The sequence below is a fragment of the Haliotis cracherodii genome, unplaced genomic scaffold, assembly GCF_022045235.1.
Source record: "Haliotis cracherodii isolate W230 unplaced genomic scaffold, xgHalCrac1.p SCAF_10, whole genome shotgun sequence".
Classification (NCBI taxonomy): domain Eukaryota; kingdom Metazoa; phylum Mollusca; class Gastropoda; order Lepetellida; family Haliotidae; genus Haliotis; species Haliotis cracherodii.
Window position 1 is genome coordinate 2065500 of NW_027266265.1, and position 20460 is coordinate 2085959.

The following is a 20460-nucleotide window of genomic DNA, read 5'->3' on the forward strand; positions in this document are numbered from 1 at the left end:
GCGCATGGCTCTTGCATAACAAAGACACACATATATACTTAACAACAAAAATTCCTGTGACATTGTAAAGATTTAATGCAAAGTTATGTTTTATACCAAATCTGAAACAATTTCGGTTTGCAACAGATAAAAGACTCCTGTAAGTGTTCAAATGGTTTAATTTGCCATAATGACTTCAGAAAATACGTGATTTCATAAAAAAATCATGAACATGTCAATTTACAAATCAATAGCGTCCACCTCTGGTTGCGATGCAAGCAACACATCTTCGTCTCATGGAATGGACCAGGCGTCGCACAAAGTCCTGTGGTATATCTGTCCATATCTGCTGGAGCATGTTTCGAAGTTCCTGGAGTGTCTGCGGAACACGTGGTTGACGTCGAAGGCGCCGATCCATCTCATCCCACATGAGCTTGATTGGTGAGAGATCCGGCCAGGGGATGACATTCACGTTGTTTTGTTGAAGAGAAGCCTGAACAAGTCGAGCAATATGAGGCCGGGCGTTGTCATGTTGAAAGGTAATGCCTGGGCCATGACGACGCAAAAACGGTAGAACAACAGGGCCGATGATCTCGTCGCAGTAGCGCTGTCCATTAAAATTTCCATCTTCCACTATCAAACGCGTCCTCTGTCTTGCTGTAATCCCACCTCATACCATAACGCTGCCGCCCCCGAACCGACCTTCTTCCATGACACAATAATTGACGTTACGTTCACATCGATATCGGTACACTCGAATCCGTCCATCGCTGTGGCTGAGGTGAAAACGAAACTCGTCAGTGAATAGAACTTGTCCCCACTGCATGGACGTCCAGCCTGCCACTCTGAGGATGGCCTCTGACTGCATTCGTCTGTTGCCAATGTTGCCGTAAACACCAAATGGTGTTTCTGTGGACATTAAATTGTCTTGCAACATCACGTTGACTCGATCCTGCTTCAAGCATACCTATGGCTCGCAGACGCTCATTTTCGGACAGCCGTGGCATTTCGGAATGTTGTTTCTGAGTGGTTGTTTTCAGCAAGATGCTAAACAATGCACACGGAATCCCGTTAACGAACATGTTTATATACCTATTCTTGGGTAGTGAAATGCAGTGTAGCAGTTGCGTTTTTGTGACTTGATTCCATACACCTACAATAATATTGGAAAGCAAACTTTACTTGTTTGAAAAATACACACAAATATTGGTGTCACAGAAACTTTTGTTATTGAGTATATTTAGGAACGTTCCATGCATCGTTTGTATGTTCGAACACTGAACAGAGACTTTTCAGAAAAAAAAGTTGCCAGAACGTTTTTTTTCTGAGCACGTGCAAAGAACAACAAGCACATTTGTAATGTACAGTTAGGTTTTCATTTGTACCCATAAAAACGTGATAGCACACATACGTCTGTTCTCAGGGTAAATCCCCGTGGGGACCCGGGGAAGATAAACAAGAATGTGTCCTCAGCACCCAAATGCTGGTCTTAAAAGACGACCGAATAGGGCAGCCTGTTTGCCGTGGGCTGCGACCCTTGTCGGCAGAGGAAGGGATTCTGGTGGTTGAGGGCGACAGAGCCGGCAATAGTGCTCCTTAGTCCAACACACCACTTCGACCCTAACTTTGCCTAGACGGCCGGTAGAATGTGCCCGATTCTATCAATCTTCTGGTCATGTCATGCCCTGTGCATAAAATATTTCACGCACACTTTTGGTATTTAAACATAAATGTATTCTAAATGTCTATTTCATATCTATCAATGTATAAAACTTGCTTAGAGCCCTATGCCCAGAAGACAGTGTCTCATGGGCCTGTCTAGTGATGCTGACCTCCGAATTCTGTACTCCAGTCTGACCTTTAATTTGGTGGAATACTATAGCTATGGTGGAATACTATAGCTCATCGTGTCGAGTATACCACCCCTTTATCCCCGGTCTTTGCAGCTTGGAAATCCGTTGCAGCATCAGACTGTCCTTGTAGACACTCCATGGTGGGTGGGGAAAAGGGGTGCAGAATTATTCACCCTGGTTCAAAAAGACGACATATAGACACTGTTGAAAATACTTTGTCCACTCGATCCGACTATTGGGTACGTTTCTTGGTAATAGAACCTTAAGACAAAGAACCAATCAAACTCAATCCATTTGCCAGGTTACATATTATATCAACTTACCGTCTTCTGTCTTCTCCTCCCTGGCAGATTGTGAAGCCAGAGGAAGACCTTACCCTCACTCAGCTCAAAAAGTCCGAAACAAATCCTTTGGTTTATCAACAATCATAAAACCAATTACGCTCCAAATACAATTCTCACAGGTCCATTTGTTCAGACACGTCCAAGGATGGTGGCAAAGTGGCTGATGCCACCATCATTGGATCCAGAACTGCCTCCTCACGAATCCCAGATTCTAGTTCAATTTTTACTGCTGAGGCCAAGCTATCTTTACAGCTTTGACTTATATCAAACATCAAACCCAATCTAAAAATTTCATCATCTTTCTGATTCATTATCTTGCCTTCAGGCACTGAAAAGTGTCTCCACAAATCATCCCATAATCCTTGACATTTTAGAACTTTTCAATGATCTTTCTACTGGCAAATGTAACATCGTCTTTTGCTGGTTGCTAAGTCATGTAGGCATCATAGGTAACTTTAAAGCCGATGCTGCAGCTAAAGCAGCTATTGACAAACCATTATCTCCACTACTTATCCCGTATAGCGATTGCAAACCAACTATTAACAGTTATACTATGGATCTCATGCTACAGCGGTTGGACACCCAAGTAGGAAGCTTTAAATCTGAAAGATCTCTTTTCCTGTGTCAGAGGGTATCTTATTATCAGCTATTTGAAAGAAATTGGTCTGTGTAATAAATGTTGAATATGTATGTAAATAATTAAATGATTATTTTTACATTTGGTGTTATGCTATTATCTACTGACTTTATTGAAGGCTCTGTCCAGGGGGTTAAAGTATCTTTAACATTATTGTCCCCCTGTGTGACACGTAATCCTATCATAATCGATGTAACTATCAACAACCAATGTTTTTAACTCATTGCTGAGTATTTTTTAATATTGGCTGGTATTGTTCACAGCCACCAGTGGCAAAAGTGATGACGTAAATCCTGCTGGGGTATCATGCAGGAAGCAGAGGTACTGTAAGTCCCCATGATCCTCAGGGAGGTGGCCTAGCTTTGGTTACTGGTGGCCTATATAAACTGAATATATAATATTGTTATGCTCAAATATGTTTCATACATTGTTTCTACATATATTATTCTCAACTATGTTTCACAACTTGTTTTTAAATAAAACTTTACATTAATAACTAAATTGTAAATATATTAACTTGGTCTCGTCGCTATATGGCTGAAATAATGCCGATGCGACGTTACATTTTAACTCACTCACTGAGAGTGAAACGGAATGCACTATGCCAAGAATTGGCATAAAGGTCGTCATCGTGCATTGAGCATGATTGAAGCTGGTATAACGTTATTATTTCAGACAGAAATGAAAACAACAGTGTTACATGAAATAGGGTTTAACGTCGCGTTCAAGAGTATTTCACTCAATACAACATACACTTGTGTGCGTGTGTGTGTGTGTGCGTGTGTGTATGTGTGTGTCTGTATGTTGGGGGTGTCTGTATGGCGGCTGCGTGGACGCGTCCGTCATTCCAAGAGACGTTAACAGATTGTACTTGTTACCCTACCAAAAACAAGAACTGGTCACCTCGGAGTCAATAAACTATGTCTGCACTGGATGTCCATGTTAAATTGCGGCATGGTATGTCAGTGGACTAGCACAACTATAACTTCATAAGTCCGGACTAACAGCCACGCACACACACGTGCAAGCACGTTGCTATTCATGCGCAATATTCCTACAACAGTAACTCAAAGTGTTCCGTATAACTGTCGACTGCAATAGATCGGGTTGTCAGGCACGATGCCCAGGGTGATTGCATGTCATCGGACCGCGAAGGCTGTACCATTGCTTCTGGTTGAAATCAATGGTATGCCTGGTCCAGATCTGAACTCACAGGCCGTGGTGATGTAGCTGTATTACTGACTGAACAGAGCTACTGATTTCTCAGTGGACAATAAAGACGTGAATACAAATGAAACATCTTATTTATAAAATAAATACTTAATGCAAACAAATAAATATATATGCATATCAAAATAATAAAAAGATATAAGCTTTGCACATGTTAATGTTTAAATAATATTGCAATTGTCATGTTGTTACGTTATTGTTGATAAGTAGAATAACATTTGAAAATCTGACTTCATCTTGTTTAAAGGCACTCGTGAAGAGCAACCTCCCCGTGGTGAGTGCTGGTTAACGCCAATAGCTTTTCTCCCGCGTGGACCTGGGGAAGAATGTGTCCTCAGCACCCCATTGCTTGTCGTAAAGCCGACCAAATTGGGCAACCCGTTTGCCGTGGGTTGCGCCCCTGTGTCGTTGGGGGACGGGAGTCTGGTGGTTGAGGGCACTGGAGCCAGGAACCGATGTTCTATTTGCCCAGCACACCACTTTGACCCTAACTTCACCTAGACGGGTGGTAGAATTGGCCTGAATCTATCAATCGACTGGTCACGCCATGCCCTGTGCATGGAAACTGTGTATTAATCTATTTCACCAAGTGTCTTTTTACAAGTGAACATGTTTACAATATCATTGCCTAGAGTCCTGTGCCAGGAAGGTGGTGGCTCATGGGCCAATCTGGTGATATGGACCTCTGTATTCTGGGTTCTCTCGAGACAAATGTCAAAGGTCGAACCAGCCTGGCATTTCTTCTTTCAGATCTCTTAGCTATCAAGTCTATATTACATTGCACTCTGGTTCTGTAAAAGCAAATAAAAGAAGACGTTCTCCAATATTGTCTGATTCCTGGCCAAAATTCTTGGTTATAGAACCCTCGGACGGAAGTCCATTGAAATTCAATCCTTTTGTTGTCTCGAAGGGCATCCAAGATGCATGAAGAGACGTTAAAATGTCACTCGACTCAGAGTTGGTTCTCTTTTAGTGGAAATAGTAAGGAGACAGCCATCTGTCAATCTGCTGGGTCTACAGCAGTTTGTAAACACCCAGGCTGTTGTCTCAGAGCACAAGACACTGAACTCTTGTAGAGGCATCGTCAGGGATTGGTCACGCTTGTCTTTCTGACATGTCTGAGGAAGAAATTGCTGCCGAGTTGAAAGCTCAAAGTGTCACTGTTGTGCAACGGCTTACTCGGAAACAAGGTTCAGACATTATAAACACCAACACTTACTTGTTTACTTTTGGACTGACAGCTCTTCCAAAATCTATTAAAGCCGGAAACTGCAACATCGGAGTGGGGGTATATGTACCAAATCCACTCCGTTGTTTTAAATGCCAAAAGTTTGGACATGGTGCAAAATCTTGCCATGGCAAAACGAATTGTTCCCGTTGCGATGGAGCTCATGAGGGCACTGATTGCACCATCGACATCAAATGTGCTAACTGCATCGGTGAAGTTCCTGTTCAATCAAATCCAAATCCATCTGTTACATATTCAGCTGCAGTTTCTTCTCCTGATCCAGTTTCTGTTACCAGACCTGCAACAGCTTTTATATTCTGTTAAACAGAAATATCTTGGCATGCAAATATTACTGGAGGAAGTACCTCCAACATCTTCCGCCTGTCAAACAGATAACTCAACACCTGAACCACCATAAGCGACAGACCAGGGTGATGTACACCTACAAAAACAGCGAAAAAAAGTTGAAGAGAAAGACGAAGGCCCTTTAAGGGTTCAAAATCAATTTGAACCATTGACCATGGAGGTGTCTTCTTCCCTCCCAGACCATGGAAATGGCCCCCCCACACGCTTACGTTCCCCAATTGGTTAAAGTAGCGTTAAAATATTGTCCTCCTGCTAGTGACGCGTAAATCCATTCTCGATCAAGGTAAGTAATATAAACTTGTGTTTAAGAACTAAGATTGTATCGTCTTTTTTTAATATTGGCGAGCATACGGCACAGCTACTGGTAGCCAAAGCGAATGCATAAATCCTGCAGGGGAGTCATGCAGGAAGCATAGGTACTGTGAGTCCCCATGATCTCCAGTAAGGTGGTCTAACTTTGGTTATTAGTGGTCTATAGCCTTGTTTTAACTGATAGGAAGTAATCTATTATAGCTATATGGTTTAAAAAATATGATCTGGTTTGTTTTATTAAAAACTGATATACCTTACTATTTTACTGTCCATTCGACAGATATTTTAAATCTAATACCTAGTTCCCATCGTTATATGGCTGAAATATTGCCGATGCGATGTAAATTTTAACTCACTCACTCACACTCATCTTGTTAAAAAGTCAAGAATAAAGATAAAAATATAATCGATTGCACTGCATCTTCTCATTAAGGCGGGTGTTCTGGTACAGCAGGTGTATTCATTTTATACTGAGGGGTGTCTCAAGGTGTACCCTCGGGTGTACTCTCAGTGATGTCTCCAGGTGTACTCCTCACAGGTGTGTCTCCAGGTGTACTCCTCTCAGGTGTGTCTCCAGGTGTACTCCTCTTAGGTGTGTCTCCAGGTGTACTCCTCTCAGGTGTGTCTCCAGGTGTACTCCTCACATGTGTGTCTCCAGGTGTACTCCTCACAGGTGTGTCTCCAGGTGTAATCCTCTCAGGTGTGTCTCCAGGTGTACCCTTCACAGGTGTGTCTCCAGGTGTTCTCCTCTCAGGTGTGTCTCCAGGTATACCCTTCACAGGTGTGTCGCCAGGTGTTCTCCTCTCAGGTGTGTCTCCAGGTGTACTCCTCACAGGTGTGTCTCCAGATGAACCAGTCTCAGATGTGTCGTCAGCTGCACTCGTGTCAAATGCAATTGTCCCATGCTCGGGCGTAGATGTGCTCGTCTCCTCCACATGTATATCTCGGAGTATTCTTGTCCCGTCGTTAGGATTTTCAACAGGGGTCCTATCAAAAGCAGTCTCTGTCGTGATGTCGGTGCCCCGGGACTGGGCGTGTGTCCGGGGTAGAGTGGAGTAAGCTGGGGGAGGATAGGAGGGTATATCTAGGTACGGGGGAAGGTCGTTGAGGGAGAAGGGTCCGACTGGGTTATCATATGCTTCGCACAATTCCCGGGCATGTTGACGTGAATGTCTCGCTGACCTCCTTCTCTGAAAAGAAAAACGCAAAAAACATCACCTGGTGAAAGTGCAAGAATATAAGTGTATGTGGGTGTCTCTCTGTGTGTGTCTGTGTGAGTCTGTGTGTCTGCATGTCTGTGTCTGCGTGTCTGTGTGTGTATGTGTGTCTGCATGTGTATGTATGTGTGTATGTATGTGTGTGTGTGTATGTGTGTGTATATGGTAAGGCATCTGTTAACAGTATTTCAATTATGTCAACTTGGTGTGGGAAGAAAAAAACAGAAGTGATGCAGATCTTAGATGTTTAACAGTTGGTGAACCCACGAACACGCGCATGGGGCTAACACACCAAGAAACAAAATCAGGGCGAATCAGGATTCGAACCCATGATCACAAGATCCGGGCACTCTAAGGGACACAACTCTACACCCGAGCCTCGTAAACTATTAGATAGTGACACGTGGTGTATGGCTACAGGGGGTTAATGATACAAATATAGGATATAAAAGAGTCCAAAGTTTATACCCTTCTCCTGCGTCGTTTCCTGGACGACTTGGCGCAGCAGAAGCACATACTGACGATGACGATTAACAGAACTACACACAGGATGATGGCGGCAGACATGTAGATAGTTGCACTGTAATTTACGTCCGAACTATTGCAGGAGTCGCTGTTGTCCCCACAGTTGTTGTACTTGTTGCAGTACATGTTGCCTTGTATACATCTGCCGTTGTTACATCTGAACTCACTGCTGTAACAACTTCCTGACGAACACAACGACAAAGAAGATGTGATCAATCAGAATAACACTTATCGTCTGAAAACATCCATAGGTTGTAATAGTGATTTCCGATAGAACGAATTATCAAAACTGAATAATGCATCTTGTATCGATATCTATTTGTATTTGTTTATTTATCATAAGGCAAAATAAAGACAAAAAACAAGATTTATGTGGAGAGAATTAATATGCACATATACTTGATAATGAATTTATTAGTACAATTCCGTAGGATTTTCTGCATTATTGAGATACACATTTCACATTGTTATTGACTTGTTTGTTTGTCATTTAACGCCGCCCTCAAACAATATTCCAGGAATATGACGGCGGTCTGTAAATAATCGAGTCTGGACCAGACAGTCCAGTGATTGATATCACGAGCATCTATTTTATACCTGGGGCAGGATAACAAACATCAACCCAGTTAGCGAGCCTGATCACCCGATTCCGTTAGTCGCCTCTTACGACAATCATAGGTTGCTGAAGATTAATTCTTACCTAATCTTCAATGGATTGGTTTACTGAATCTCGCATCCTGTGTTATAAATAATCTCTTTGATTTGTAGCTCTAAAACATGATTGTTTGGGTGATAATGAATTATACTATATATAAATACACTGATCTACTAACCTGTATGGAAAGGTGTTACGAGAAGTTGAAAACCACTATCTTCACCATATGCATTGCTGTGGAAGTGGATGGACGCAGTTGTGTTTGCAGTGACCATTGATCCCGTTGGCTTCGTGCGGCATATGACCGGGGTTAAATCTGTAACATGTTTCCAATTGAAAATCTCTCAATAAATTCAGCGTAAGCAACAAAACCCTTTCCACATCCAAAAGAAATATCTGCATAAAGCAGAGTCGATTGTACGATTCCGACTATATCATGACTCTCAAACAGTAATGATACCAGGTACCTCTGGAAAAGGTGAGCGTATCCTGTCCCATCGTGAACATATGGTACAGGTCAAAATAGGGAACTGCATCGGACATTTTGTCAACGATGCGTCATATCCTTCACATGTCTGCCATAAAATGTTTTGAAAGCTTTCCCGAGGCGTTGAATGTAGTAGCCTTAATCAAGCAAGTTCTGAGCAATAGTCGCATGACGTCCTTTGAAATCGTGGTAGAAAGAGCATGCTCGATCGCATCTCAGAAGATGTGAACAACAAGTCTGGAGCGGCCTGAATATTGCGCGACGTGAGGGGAAAGTTGACTATTGTCATAAAGTGTTGTGTCACGCTGAATCTTTATTCATAGATCTAAAAATGAAACACATGATGCGGTCTCACACAGAGTTTGTGTCATTATAAAAATCATCACACAGTTGATGCTAATAATGAAAGCTTTGTGCGATTTGGTATGGTTTGAGTTTTACATTTAAAGGAAATTCAGGCATCATTCACGATCAATGTTATGTCAGTTTTCAGTGTCAGTAGACAATATTCCGAAATGTATATAAAAGTACACCAAATTTTCCTTAGATGGGTTCTTATGTTGATCTATGTAAATTAAATCTCTTCCGTGAACGACCGCGTTCGATGGTGGTCAGGCTCGCTGACTTGATGCATGTCATCGTATCACAATCGCGTGGATCGATGCCCATGATGTCAATCACTGGATTGTCTGGCCTAGACTCGATTATGTACACACCGTCGTCATATAGCTCGAGCATTGCCGAGTGCGGCGTTAAGCGACGAACATACAAATAAAAAGCCAAACTATATCAATACAAATGATCATATTCCAGGATTCGACAAAATATCTACACTTGTGAATAGACTCTACGAGTTATCTACACAGGCAGTTGAGACAATCTTGGAAAACGATCTCGTAACATGAGCCATCTTCCTTTGATATATAACGAGTGACTTTACATAAGTGCGGTGTCTTATATACAGTTCTACAGAACGACCTGAAGCGTTTTCTGTTCCAAAATTCTGCGCAATACGTTCAAATAAATATTCTTCCCAGACACGAGTCGTCAACTAAATGTTTTGTCTGCGGCGATACGCTACAGCTGACTTTATTATCGGAATCCAGAATTTAACATTATGTTGGTAGAATAATGAGTGAGTTGAGATTTTAAGTCGTATCAGCAGTATGTCAGCCACATTGTGACCAGATCATGTATCAACTTTTTATCATACATGTACAGTAATACACAGGCAAGATATCACAAAATACAAGTAAAACATTTCGGAGAACAGAGACAAATGTCCAGGAATCAAACAAGGAAACAATATAAATTCGGGCTGTACTCGAAGATAGCAGGAAACCAAAGTATTATTCAAAGTCCGACAACGCGACAATGCGACAATACGGCAAATGGCCAAAGTGTCGCGTTGTCGCATTGTGGCGCTTTGGTTAATTTTGACACTTTTTGCTTTTGTCAGCGCCACGATGCGACAACGCGACAACGTCCCTTCTAGGATAATGTACATGTTTGCTTCTGTGACTGGGTATTGACCTCAATTCTTTATGATATTATAGAAATACTCACGGGAAAAAAGAATGCTTCGTCCATAATTGATTGCCACAAAATCCTCACATTCTTTTATCGTGTCATTTGTGTGAATTTGTAAATATAGGAAACGTAGCATAATGCGATGTCCAGCCCTGGCTTGCAGAGTGAGTTGACAATCCATTCCTGGCTGGTAGGACAGCTTTTCCGTCAGTGTTAACACAAACGCTTCCACAACGTCCAAACTCCTATGACACCGCTCGTCCATCGCAACTAGAGACAAAAGTCATGCACAATGTGTCATCGAGAGAAATAACAAGATGTATCTCGTGATCGAAAGTCATTTGACATGTTATGAACATTGCACTGATCATGATCTATGATCATCATCCTGGTCACATGAACAATTTGGGTTTCACTATTTTCAAGCTCCTGTCGTACCGAGATACGTCTGCTGTATTGAAGTGTGCGATTTGCATATTAAAATGAACACGTAAGATGATAAACAATATTGCTGTGTTTATTCAGTGAAGCCTCGTTAATTCAACACGTCAACGCCAGAGAACAATCAGTCTTGACTTTCTGATGAAATAAGGCGTCAAGGGTATAAAAGTAGTGAACAAACGACAGGATGATGTGGACCATGGAACAAAACCTTAATTCGAGACAAGCAGGCTGTCAGTGTCACACCAATATCAATGTTTCAAAGCATTCTACCATGACCATAACGTCATGTGTGTTTCACGGTATCAGTATTTCAATGTTCCCAGCTTCGAGATAAGGAGTGTGGTGATTGTGATAATGTATGTCAAATGTGTAATATTCCCTTCGTATGGCCTGCCTGACACACATGTGTCTTTGCAGAAGTTGCGTTACTGGTTTTCATACTGGAAAGAGACGTGTATTAAGATACCAAACACAATCAAGTTACCAGGACGCGCGAGTGGTGTGGGGTCTGGTGTGAGGTGGGGGGTGGGTGGGTGGGTTGATGTGGTGGGGGTGGCGATGGGGGCACACTCGTGATCTTCCGGGGAGCTAACTGACCCATCAATTTCTCAGGCATCCTCAGTCGCATCTCCTCGTCACATAAGAGTTAAAGTCCGCACTAAATATATGTTTACTCGTACGTTTACTTGTGGGTATCGTTAAGGGTTAAGTATAAAAAGTCCTCCTTAACTATCTACCGCCTTCAGCATGACCAAGCAGATATCGTCACTTCGTGCTCAACCGGCCGCGACGCTCTACCAGAGATAAATAACACGATGCTTTGTTGTAACACTGAAGCCCTATTTATTTCCCCTATATCAATTATCTTACTGGAGCGAAACGGGACAACGTGTCTTAGAAACCATACTTTGGGTGACCCTGGTTTAAACAAAAATATTATGAATCATTTAAGAAGAATCAACCATTGACACGTGTTTTGGTTGTCTGTGTCCATGTGTTGCAATGCGGGTCATACTAACAGGTCAGCACTACACACGTACAGAGAAATCCCCATCTTCCCGAGGTAAGGGAGTTAACTGACTTTTATAGTCAGTTAACTTCTTTGCCTGGGGAAGAAGTGAAAGCCGTGTATCAAGACGATACTGTTGTAAGGTAAACAGTTTTGGTGTCTCTGCATATAACATCAATAAAAAAAAATATCAGCATAATGACTTACATGAACGAAATTTATTCTGACACAAGCCGTATTTGTGTGAATCGAGTTACCTGCAAAGACGTAGTTCTTTTCATGTAATGTCATGTTTTCAGTGCATTGTATCATCCTTTGTGTAATCTTGTCAGTGTGTTTCTATCATCTGCTGTGTCATGTTGTCAGTGTCTTTCTATCATCTGTGCTGTCATGTTGTCAGTGTGTTTCTATCATCCTTTGTCTCATGTTGTCAGTGTCTTTCTATCATCTGTGTTGTCATGTTGTCAGTGTCTTTCTATCATCTGTGCTGTCATGTTGTCAGTGTCTTTCTATCATCTGTGCTGTCATGTTGTCAGTGTATTTCTATCATCTGTGCTGTCATGTTGTCAGTGTGTTTCTATCATCTGTGCTGTCATGTTGTCAGTGTCTTTCTATCATCTGTGCTGTCATGTTGTCAGTGTCTTTCTATCATCTGTGCTGTCATGTTGTCAGTGTCTTTCTATCATCTGTGCTGTCATGTTGTCAGTGTGTTTCTATCATCTGTGCTGTCATGTTGTCAGTGTCTTTCTATCATATGTTGTGTCATGTTGTCAGTGTCTTTCTATCATATGTTCTGTCATGTTGTAAGTGTCTTTCTATCATATGTGGTGTCATGTTGTCAGTGTGTTTCTATCATCTGTGCTGTCATGTTGTCAGTGTGTTTCTATCATACGTTGTGTCATGTTGTCAGTGTGTTTCTATCATCTGTGGTGTCATGTTGTCAGTGTATTTCTATCATCTGTTGTGTCATGTTGTCAGTGTGTTCCTATCATCTGTTGTGTCATGTTGTCAGTGTCTTTCTATCATCTGTTGTGTCATGTTGTCAGTGTCTTTCTATCATCCTTTGTCTCATGTTGTCAGTGTCTTTCTATCATATGTTGTGTCATGTTGTCAGTGTCTTTCTATCATTTATTGTGTCATGTTGTCAGTGTCTTTCTATCATATGTGGTGTCATGTTGTCAGTGTCTTTCTATCATCCTTTGTCTCATGTTGTCAGTGTCTTTCTATCATCTGTTCTGTCATGTTGTCAGTGTGTTTCTATCATCTGTTGTGTCATGTTGTCAGTGTCTTTCTATCATATGTGGTGTCATGTTGTCAGTGTCTTTCTATCATCCTTTGTCTCATGTTGTCAGTGTCTTTCTATCATATGTTGTGTCATGTTGTCAGTGTCTTTCTATCATATGTTGTGTCATGTTGTCAGTGTGTTTCTATTATCTGTTGTGTCATGTTGTCAGTGTCTTTCTATCATCCTTTGTCTCATGTTGTCAGTGTCTTTCTATCATATGTTGTGTCATGTTGTCAGTGTCTTTCTATCATCTGTGCTGTCATGTTGTCAGTGTCTTTCTATCATATGTGGTGTCATGTTGTCAGTGTCTTTCTATCATCCTTTGTCTCATGTTGTCAGTGTCTTTCTATCATCTGTTGTGTCATGTTGTCAGTGTTTTTCTATCATATTTTGTGTCATGCTGTTAGTGTGTTTCTATCATTTATTGTGTCATGTTGTCAGAACAAGATCAGTTTGGTCTGTTAATAATCGCATCCGATGATGATCACTGATGTTATGTAAACGGGTACCAGAGGCAGTGTATAAATGCGCTGTTGACCACCCGATAGTGTGCACCTTCTAAAATGGCGACCGACATAACCAACATTTACGATAGAAAAACACATACCTTGAGGAATGGTGGGCTCCGAGGCATACACGTGACAGAACAGCAATATGTTTATACACAGTGAACACACATCCACCACCATTTTGTTTATTTCTTGTTCCGGGTCTCACAACCAGCTACGCATGATGTGAGGGTATGCGTGATGAGCGAGGTCTTTTATGTAATGTTGACTTCACATTGACATTGTGCATTGGAGCTTATCGTTGGTTTTGTTCAAAGTTACTATCTATACTCGTCAGACCGGATTTGTGTAAAGCTCAGAGTATTATTGCTCTAATAATAAGCGGGGTTCACCTATGTGCGCGCTGGGGTGTGTGTTTGTTCCCCGACTCTTTACCTGCCGTTGACGAGACCCATGTCATGTTGTGACTGATGCCTCTGTTGATGATTGTGTGTGATCAGAGTGTGTGAAGAGTGTGTGAGATGCCTGTGTTGGATGCCGTGTGTGATGAGTGTGTGCGTGATGCCTGTGTGTGATGAGTGTGTGTGATGATTGTGAGTGACGAGTGTGAGTGGTGCATGTGTGAGGGGTGCATGTGTGTGATGCCCGTGTGTGATGCCTGTGTTTGACCGATGAGTGATCAGTCAGTGATGAGTGTATGTATTGCGTGTGTGTGAATGATTGTGAGTGACGAGTGTGAGTGATGACTGTGAGTGGTGCATGTGTGAGTGGTGCATGTGTGTGATGCCCGTGTGTGATGCCTGTGCTTGACCGATGAGTGATCAGTCAGTGATGAGTGTATGTATTGCGTGTGTGTGAATGATGAGTGTGAGTGATGAGTGTGAGTGGTGCATGTGTGTGATGACTATGAGTGATGCCTGTGTTCGATGCCCGTGTTTGATGAGTGTGAGTGATGACTGTGTGTGATGCATGTGAGTCATGAGTGTGTCTGATCTGTGTGTTTAATCAATATGAGTGATGAGTGTAAGTGATTGTGTGTTCTGAGTACGTGATGCCTGTGTTCGATGCCTGTGAGTGATGAGTGATGAGTGATGCCTGAGTGTAATGCCTGTGTGTGATGAGTGTGAGTGATGCCTGTGTGTTATGTCTGTGTGTGAAGAGTGATCGAAGAGTGTGTGTGATGCCTGTGTGTGATGAGTATGAGTACTGTCTGTGTGTGATGGCTGTGTGTGATGGGTGTGAGTACTGTCTGTGTGTGATGCCTGTGTGTGATGAGTGTGAGTACTGACTGTGTGTGATGTCTGTGAGTCATGAGTTTGAGTGATCAGTGTGTGCAATCAATAGTGATGCCTGTGTGTAATACTTCGAGTGATGACTGTGAGTGATGCCTGTGAGTGATGAGTGTGTGTAGTACCTGTGTCTGATGACCATGAGTGATGAGTGTGAGTGATGAGTGTGTTATGCTTGTGTGTGTTGTGTGTGATGAGTTAGAGTGATGAATTAGAGTGATGAGTGTGAGGGGGTGAGTGTGAGTGATGAGTGTGTGATGCATGAGTGATGTCTGCGTGTGATGTGTGTGGCCGATGAATGTGAGTGATGAGTCTCTGATAAGTGTGAGTGATGCCTGTGTGTGCTTCTTGTGTGTGCTGCCTTTGTGTGATAAGTGTGATCAGTGTGCGTAATCAATATGAGTAATAAATGTGAGTGATGCCTGTGTGTGATGATTGTGTGTGATGCCTGTATCTGATGACTATGAGTGATAAGTGTGTGTGATGCCTTTTGTGTTGTCTGTATGTGATGCCTGTGAGTGTTGCCTGTGAGTGATGAGTCAGGGATAAGTGTGAGTGATGCCTGTGTGTGATGCATGTGTGTGATGCATGTGTGTGATGCATGTGTGTGATGCCTGTGAGTGATGCCTGTGTGTGATGCATGTGAGTGATGCCTGTGTGTGATGCATGTGTGTGATGCATGTGTTAGATGCATGTGTGTGATGCCTGTGAGTGATGCCTGTGTGTGATGCATGTGTGTGATGTATGTGTGTGATGCATGTGTGTGATGTATGTGTGTGATGACTGTGTGTGATGCCTGTGAGTGATGTATGTGTGTGATGCCTGTGAGTGATGTATGTGTGTGATGACTGTGTGTGATGCCTGTGAGTGATGCCTGTGTGTGATGCATGTGTGTGATGTATGTGTGTGATGCCTGTGTGTGATGTATGTGTGTGATGACTGTGTGTGATGCCTGTGAGTGATGCATGTGTGTGATGCATGTGTGTGATGCATGTGTGTGATGCATGTGTGTGATGCATGTGTGTGATGCATGTGTGTGATGTATGTGAGTGATGCCTGTGTGTGATGCATGTGTGTGATGCATGTGTGTGATGCATGTGTGTGATGCATGTGTGTGATGCATGTGAGTGATGCCTGTGTGTGATGCATGTGAGTGATGCCTGTGTGTGATGCATGTGTGTGATGCATGTGTGTGATGCATGTGTGTGATGCCTGTGAGTGATGCCTGTGTGTGATGCATGTGTGTGATGTATGTGAGTGATGCATGTGTGTGATGTATGTGTGTGATGACTGTGTGTGATGCCTGTGAGTGATGTATGTGTGTGATGCCTGTGAGTGATGTATGTGTGTGATGACTGTGTGTGATGCCTGTGAGTGATGCCTGTGTGTGATGCATGTGTGTGATGTATGTGTGTGATGCCTGTGTGTGATGTATGTGTGTGATGACTGTGTGTGATGCCTGTGAGTGATGTATGTGTGTGATGCCTGTGAGTGACGAGTGTCGGTGATGACTGTGTATAGTGAGTGTGAGTGATGAGTGTGTGTGATGCCTGTGAGCGATGAATCAGTGACGAGTGTCGGTGATGACTGTGTGTGGTGAGTGTGAGTGATGAGTGTGTGTGATGCATGTGTGTGGTGAGTATGTGTGATGCCTGTGTGTGATGAGTGTGAGTGATGCCTGTGTGGGATTCCTGTGTGTTATGTCTGTGTGTGAAGAGTGATCGAAGAGTGTGAGTGATGCCTGTGTGTGATGAGTGTGAGTGATGATTGTTGGTGATGAGTGTGAGTGATGAATGTGTGATAATTGTGAGTGATGCCTGTGTGATGCCTGTTTGTGTGTGATGCCAGTGAGTGATACCTGTGAGTTATGAATCTTTGTGTTGAGTGTGAGTGTGAGTGATGAGTGTGTGTTATGAGTGTGTATGATCAGTGTGAATGATGCCTGTGTGTGATGCATGAGTGTGTTGAGTGTGTGTGATTGTTGTGTGTGACGCCTATGAGTGATGTTTGTGTGTGATGAGTGTGAGTGATGCCTGTGTGTGATGCATGAATGTGTTGAGTGAGTGATTGGTGTGTGTGACGCCTATTAGTTATGTTTGTGTGTGATGAGTGTGTGAGATACAGTGTGTGATGCCTATGTGTAATGCCTGTGTGTAATGAGTGTGTTTGATGCCTGTGAGTGGTGTCTGTGTGTGATGCATGAATGTGTTGAGTGAGTGATTGGTGTGTGTGACGCCTATTAGTGATGTTTGTGTGTGATGAGTGTGAGAGATACAGTGTGTGATGCCTATGTGTAATGCCTGTGTGTAATGAGTGTGTTTGATGCCTGTGAGTGGTGTCTGTGTGTGGTGAGTGTGAGGACATATTCCTCTAAGAACGTATCATGGAACAATGATTGAAAGCGTCTTAACTCTACGTTTTGGGGAAATGTATCTCCAACCTGATCCTCCTAAGTTGAATAAATCCCAGTGTCGTCAGGGTTATCATCCTCGGTTTCGTCCTGTTCCAGATTGGACTTCCTCCAATCAAGAAGATATATTCTTGTAACTACAAGTGCTATAAATCGCTGTTTAAAGCGGTCTCAAACACTGCATCAGACACCATGCGTTAACTATGCCTTGAGGGAGGCACGAGTTGCTCAGTTGTCTAAAGCACCGCAATTTGCTGTGCAGGGTTGAGTCCCTTATAATCGCGGGTTCGAATCCTGGTTTGCCCCGATTATGGTTCAAGTATATATACTGAACCGCAAAAGAAACGTCACCCCAAGTAACACTGCATGAAAAGTTGTCATTTAAATATGTGGGTAATTTTATTTCAAAGTTTCCAAAATTACCAACATTACCTTGTCCGGAAAATCGAAATTTGATGATAAATAAACAAAGCAGATGACAATAAAACCGATCGCCCAAACGCATCACGGCAACGGCCATGGTAACCCGATGCACGTGAGTTCCGTACAAGTTGTAATGCACATGCGTTCCCCCATTTCTTGCCCTATAAAAATCCACCCAGATCGGATAACATGCATTCGTTATTGAATTGCTACCACATGCCAAGATGGACAAGAAATCAGCGACACCAAGCCCTTGGACGATTGCAAACTGAACAAACCACCCGGCAATGAGCCAAGTCCACGTAAGGACAACATACAGGCTCCAGCAACGGTACAAGACCACCAACACTACAGATGATCGACCACGTAGTAGAAGACCAAGGGTCACTCCCCGACGTCATGATCGTCAGATTGTGCGACAGCATCTTCAACATCGCTTTGTTATGACCATGGGGACACACCTGCGACACATTAGTGCGGACACCGTGCGTCGACGATTGACGAGCAGACACCTACACTGTCACAGGCCACACCGAGGTCCCATTCTGACACAACGTCATCGCCGGGACCGTCTTCAGTGGGCAACACAGCACTGGCATTGGCGCCACCAGCAGTGGAGAAGAGTCCTCTTCTCAGACGAGAGCCGTTACTGTATCTCAACAGCAAACGGCAGAGAGTCTGGCGATGCCTTGGGGAACATTATTCGGATGCTTGTGATGTTGAGAGAGACTCGTGGGGTGGTCCGAGCATCATGGTGTGGGGTGATATTTGTCTTGCACAGAGGGTCGGCCCTGTGCCATACACTGGGAGAGCAACAAGAGACTTCCTCCAGCAGAATGGCATCAGAACCATGCTGCGGCCTGCCCTCATTGAGCACATGTGGGACGAGATTCAAAGACGGCTGAATGACGTCCGACCAAGGCCGACAACTGCAGCTGAACTGCATCAGGTGTTCCTCAGAGTGTGGGCTCAAGTGCCTATGGCCTTCATCAACCGCATCATCCATTCCATGTATCGACGGCAGTTTATCAATGCACCTGGCGGACATACGAGATACTGACTTGTGATGCCATTTTCTCAGAGATTAGTGTTGTGTTTCACATTAAGAACATTTGACACTTTAATTTCAACCTTGATGATCAGTGTGGCCAAGTTTCAACTTTTTAATTTGTCTGAAAATATGTTTACAGTGTTTGGACAAATAAGGTTTCTCATTTTGTCTTTCCATGGTGACGTTTCTTTTGCGGTTCAGTATATTACCCTCTTATAACTATTAGTGTTATAATTAACTTTTGAAAGCAATCTCTGTCACTGCATCATATACCAATGTTACGCCCGGTGTTGTGTACATAAAGTTGACAGATTTCGAGGCGGAAGTGTCATGGTGTGGGGTGCTTTCTGTGGCAATGCACGTTCCAGGCTTCTCGTCATCCGTGGCAACCTCAACGCTGCTGCTTACCGCGACCAGGTACTGCCACCAGAACTTCTGCCTTATATGACAGCACATGGACCCGGTTTGATCTTCCAACACGACAATTCCAGACCCTACACAGCAATTTTGACAAGGAAGTTCCTTCAGAATGCGAGAGTCAACGTCATGGACTGGCCTTCAAGGTATCCCGACCTCAATCCCATCGAACACGTCTGGGATGCTCTTGGCAGAAGTCTGCGCACTCTCCAGAACAAACCACAGAATTTGCAAGATCTTGGCACCATTTTGCAGCAACAATGGCGTCGTCTTCCCAATCATGTGTTCACAAGTATCACAAGGTCCATGCGGAGGCGTTGTGTGGCAGTTGTCAATGCACATGGTGGCCGTACACGCTACTGAACTTGTGTGCCATCAGATTCTCGTGCTTGGGACTTATGATTTAAACTGTTGATGTTATTACCGAATACCGTAGCTGTTTGGAACAAATTATGGTTACCACCGTTTATTAAAATTCCTCTTTGGACATTAATGATTAAAAATTACCTTCTCTGATACATTTGTCCGTTGTATATCATATATGAGATTACTTTTAAAAATGTGAAGTTTTTAATTTAACTCAGTATATAACAAGCGCTACCATGCCTTGATATTGTGCAAACTTAAACACATTTATTTGTGTTTCACGCCGCTTTAGTATTTTAGTTTTTTTCATGGGCGAAGACATAAACCCAAAACACAGCTGTGCCTCCTGTAATCACATGCCCTTTGTAAGTCATCCGTGTCAGGGAGACTATTCAGTGTAAGGCCTCCCACCAAACATACCAAAGCATATCCTGTTCAGATGCATACACATCAAATTTCAGAATAAGCAACTATTTTAATTAAGTCGGCTTTATGACTTCGCAAGATAGAAATGAGAGTATACACCTACGTATTTGCAATAAATGTGTTTCTGATGTTTGAAAAAGTGCGACAGTAATATCATATATGGAATTCATCTTCACAACATGATACCCTCGACTTACATATTTATTCGCACAACATCGTTTAATTAACTGATATTTATCACAGCCGGCAGTTTCACCAGCTGAGGTAAAGCGGCACAGTGTAAACTGTGTACTGGGTATTCGGGAAATATCACATCCATATCTTCACTAGCATTTAAAAGTAACCCAAATTTCTAATGATTGCCTGTAAGGATGAGTGTCATGACCCAATCGGATCGTTATGCAATGTTTGCTTACATTGTTAACCATGTGTGTTGTGCATTCCCCTTCACGTCGATCTTCTTTTCAA

General features: G+C 42.9%; 1 protein-coding gene across 1 annotated transcript; it reads right to left on the reverse strand.

Moving 5' to 3' along the window:
* Positions 1-5643: 5643 nt before the first annotated feature.
* LOC139444971 (uncharacterized) lies at positions 5644-13810 on the reverse strand. Its single transcript, XM_071226012.1, has 5 exons — positions 13709-13810; positions 10400-10633; positions 8525-8662; positions 7635-7873; positions 5644-7139 (listed from the first exon to the last, which is right to left on the reverse strand). Exons 1-5 carry the CDS (start codon positions 13788-13790, stop codon positions 6432-6434), a joined length of 1401 nt encoding a protein of 466 aa, XP_071082113.1. The 5' UTR covers positions 13791-13810; the 3' UTR covers positions 5644-6431.
* Positions 13811-20460: the final 6650 nt, after the last annotated feature.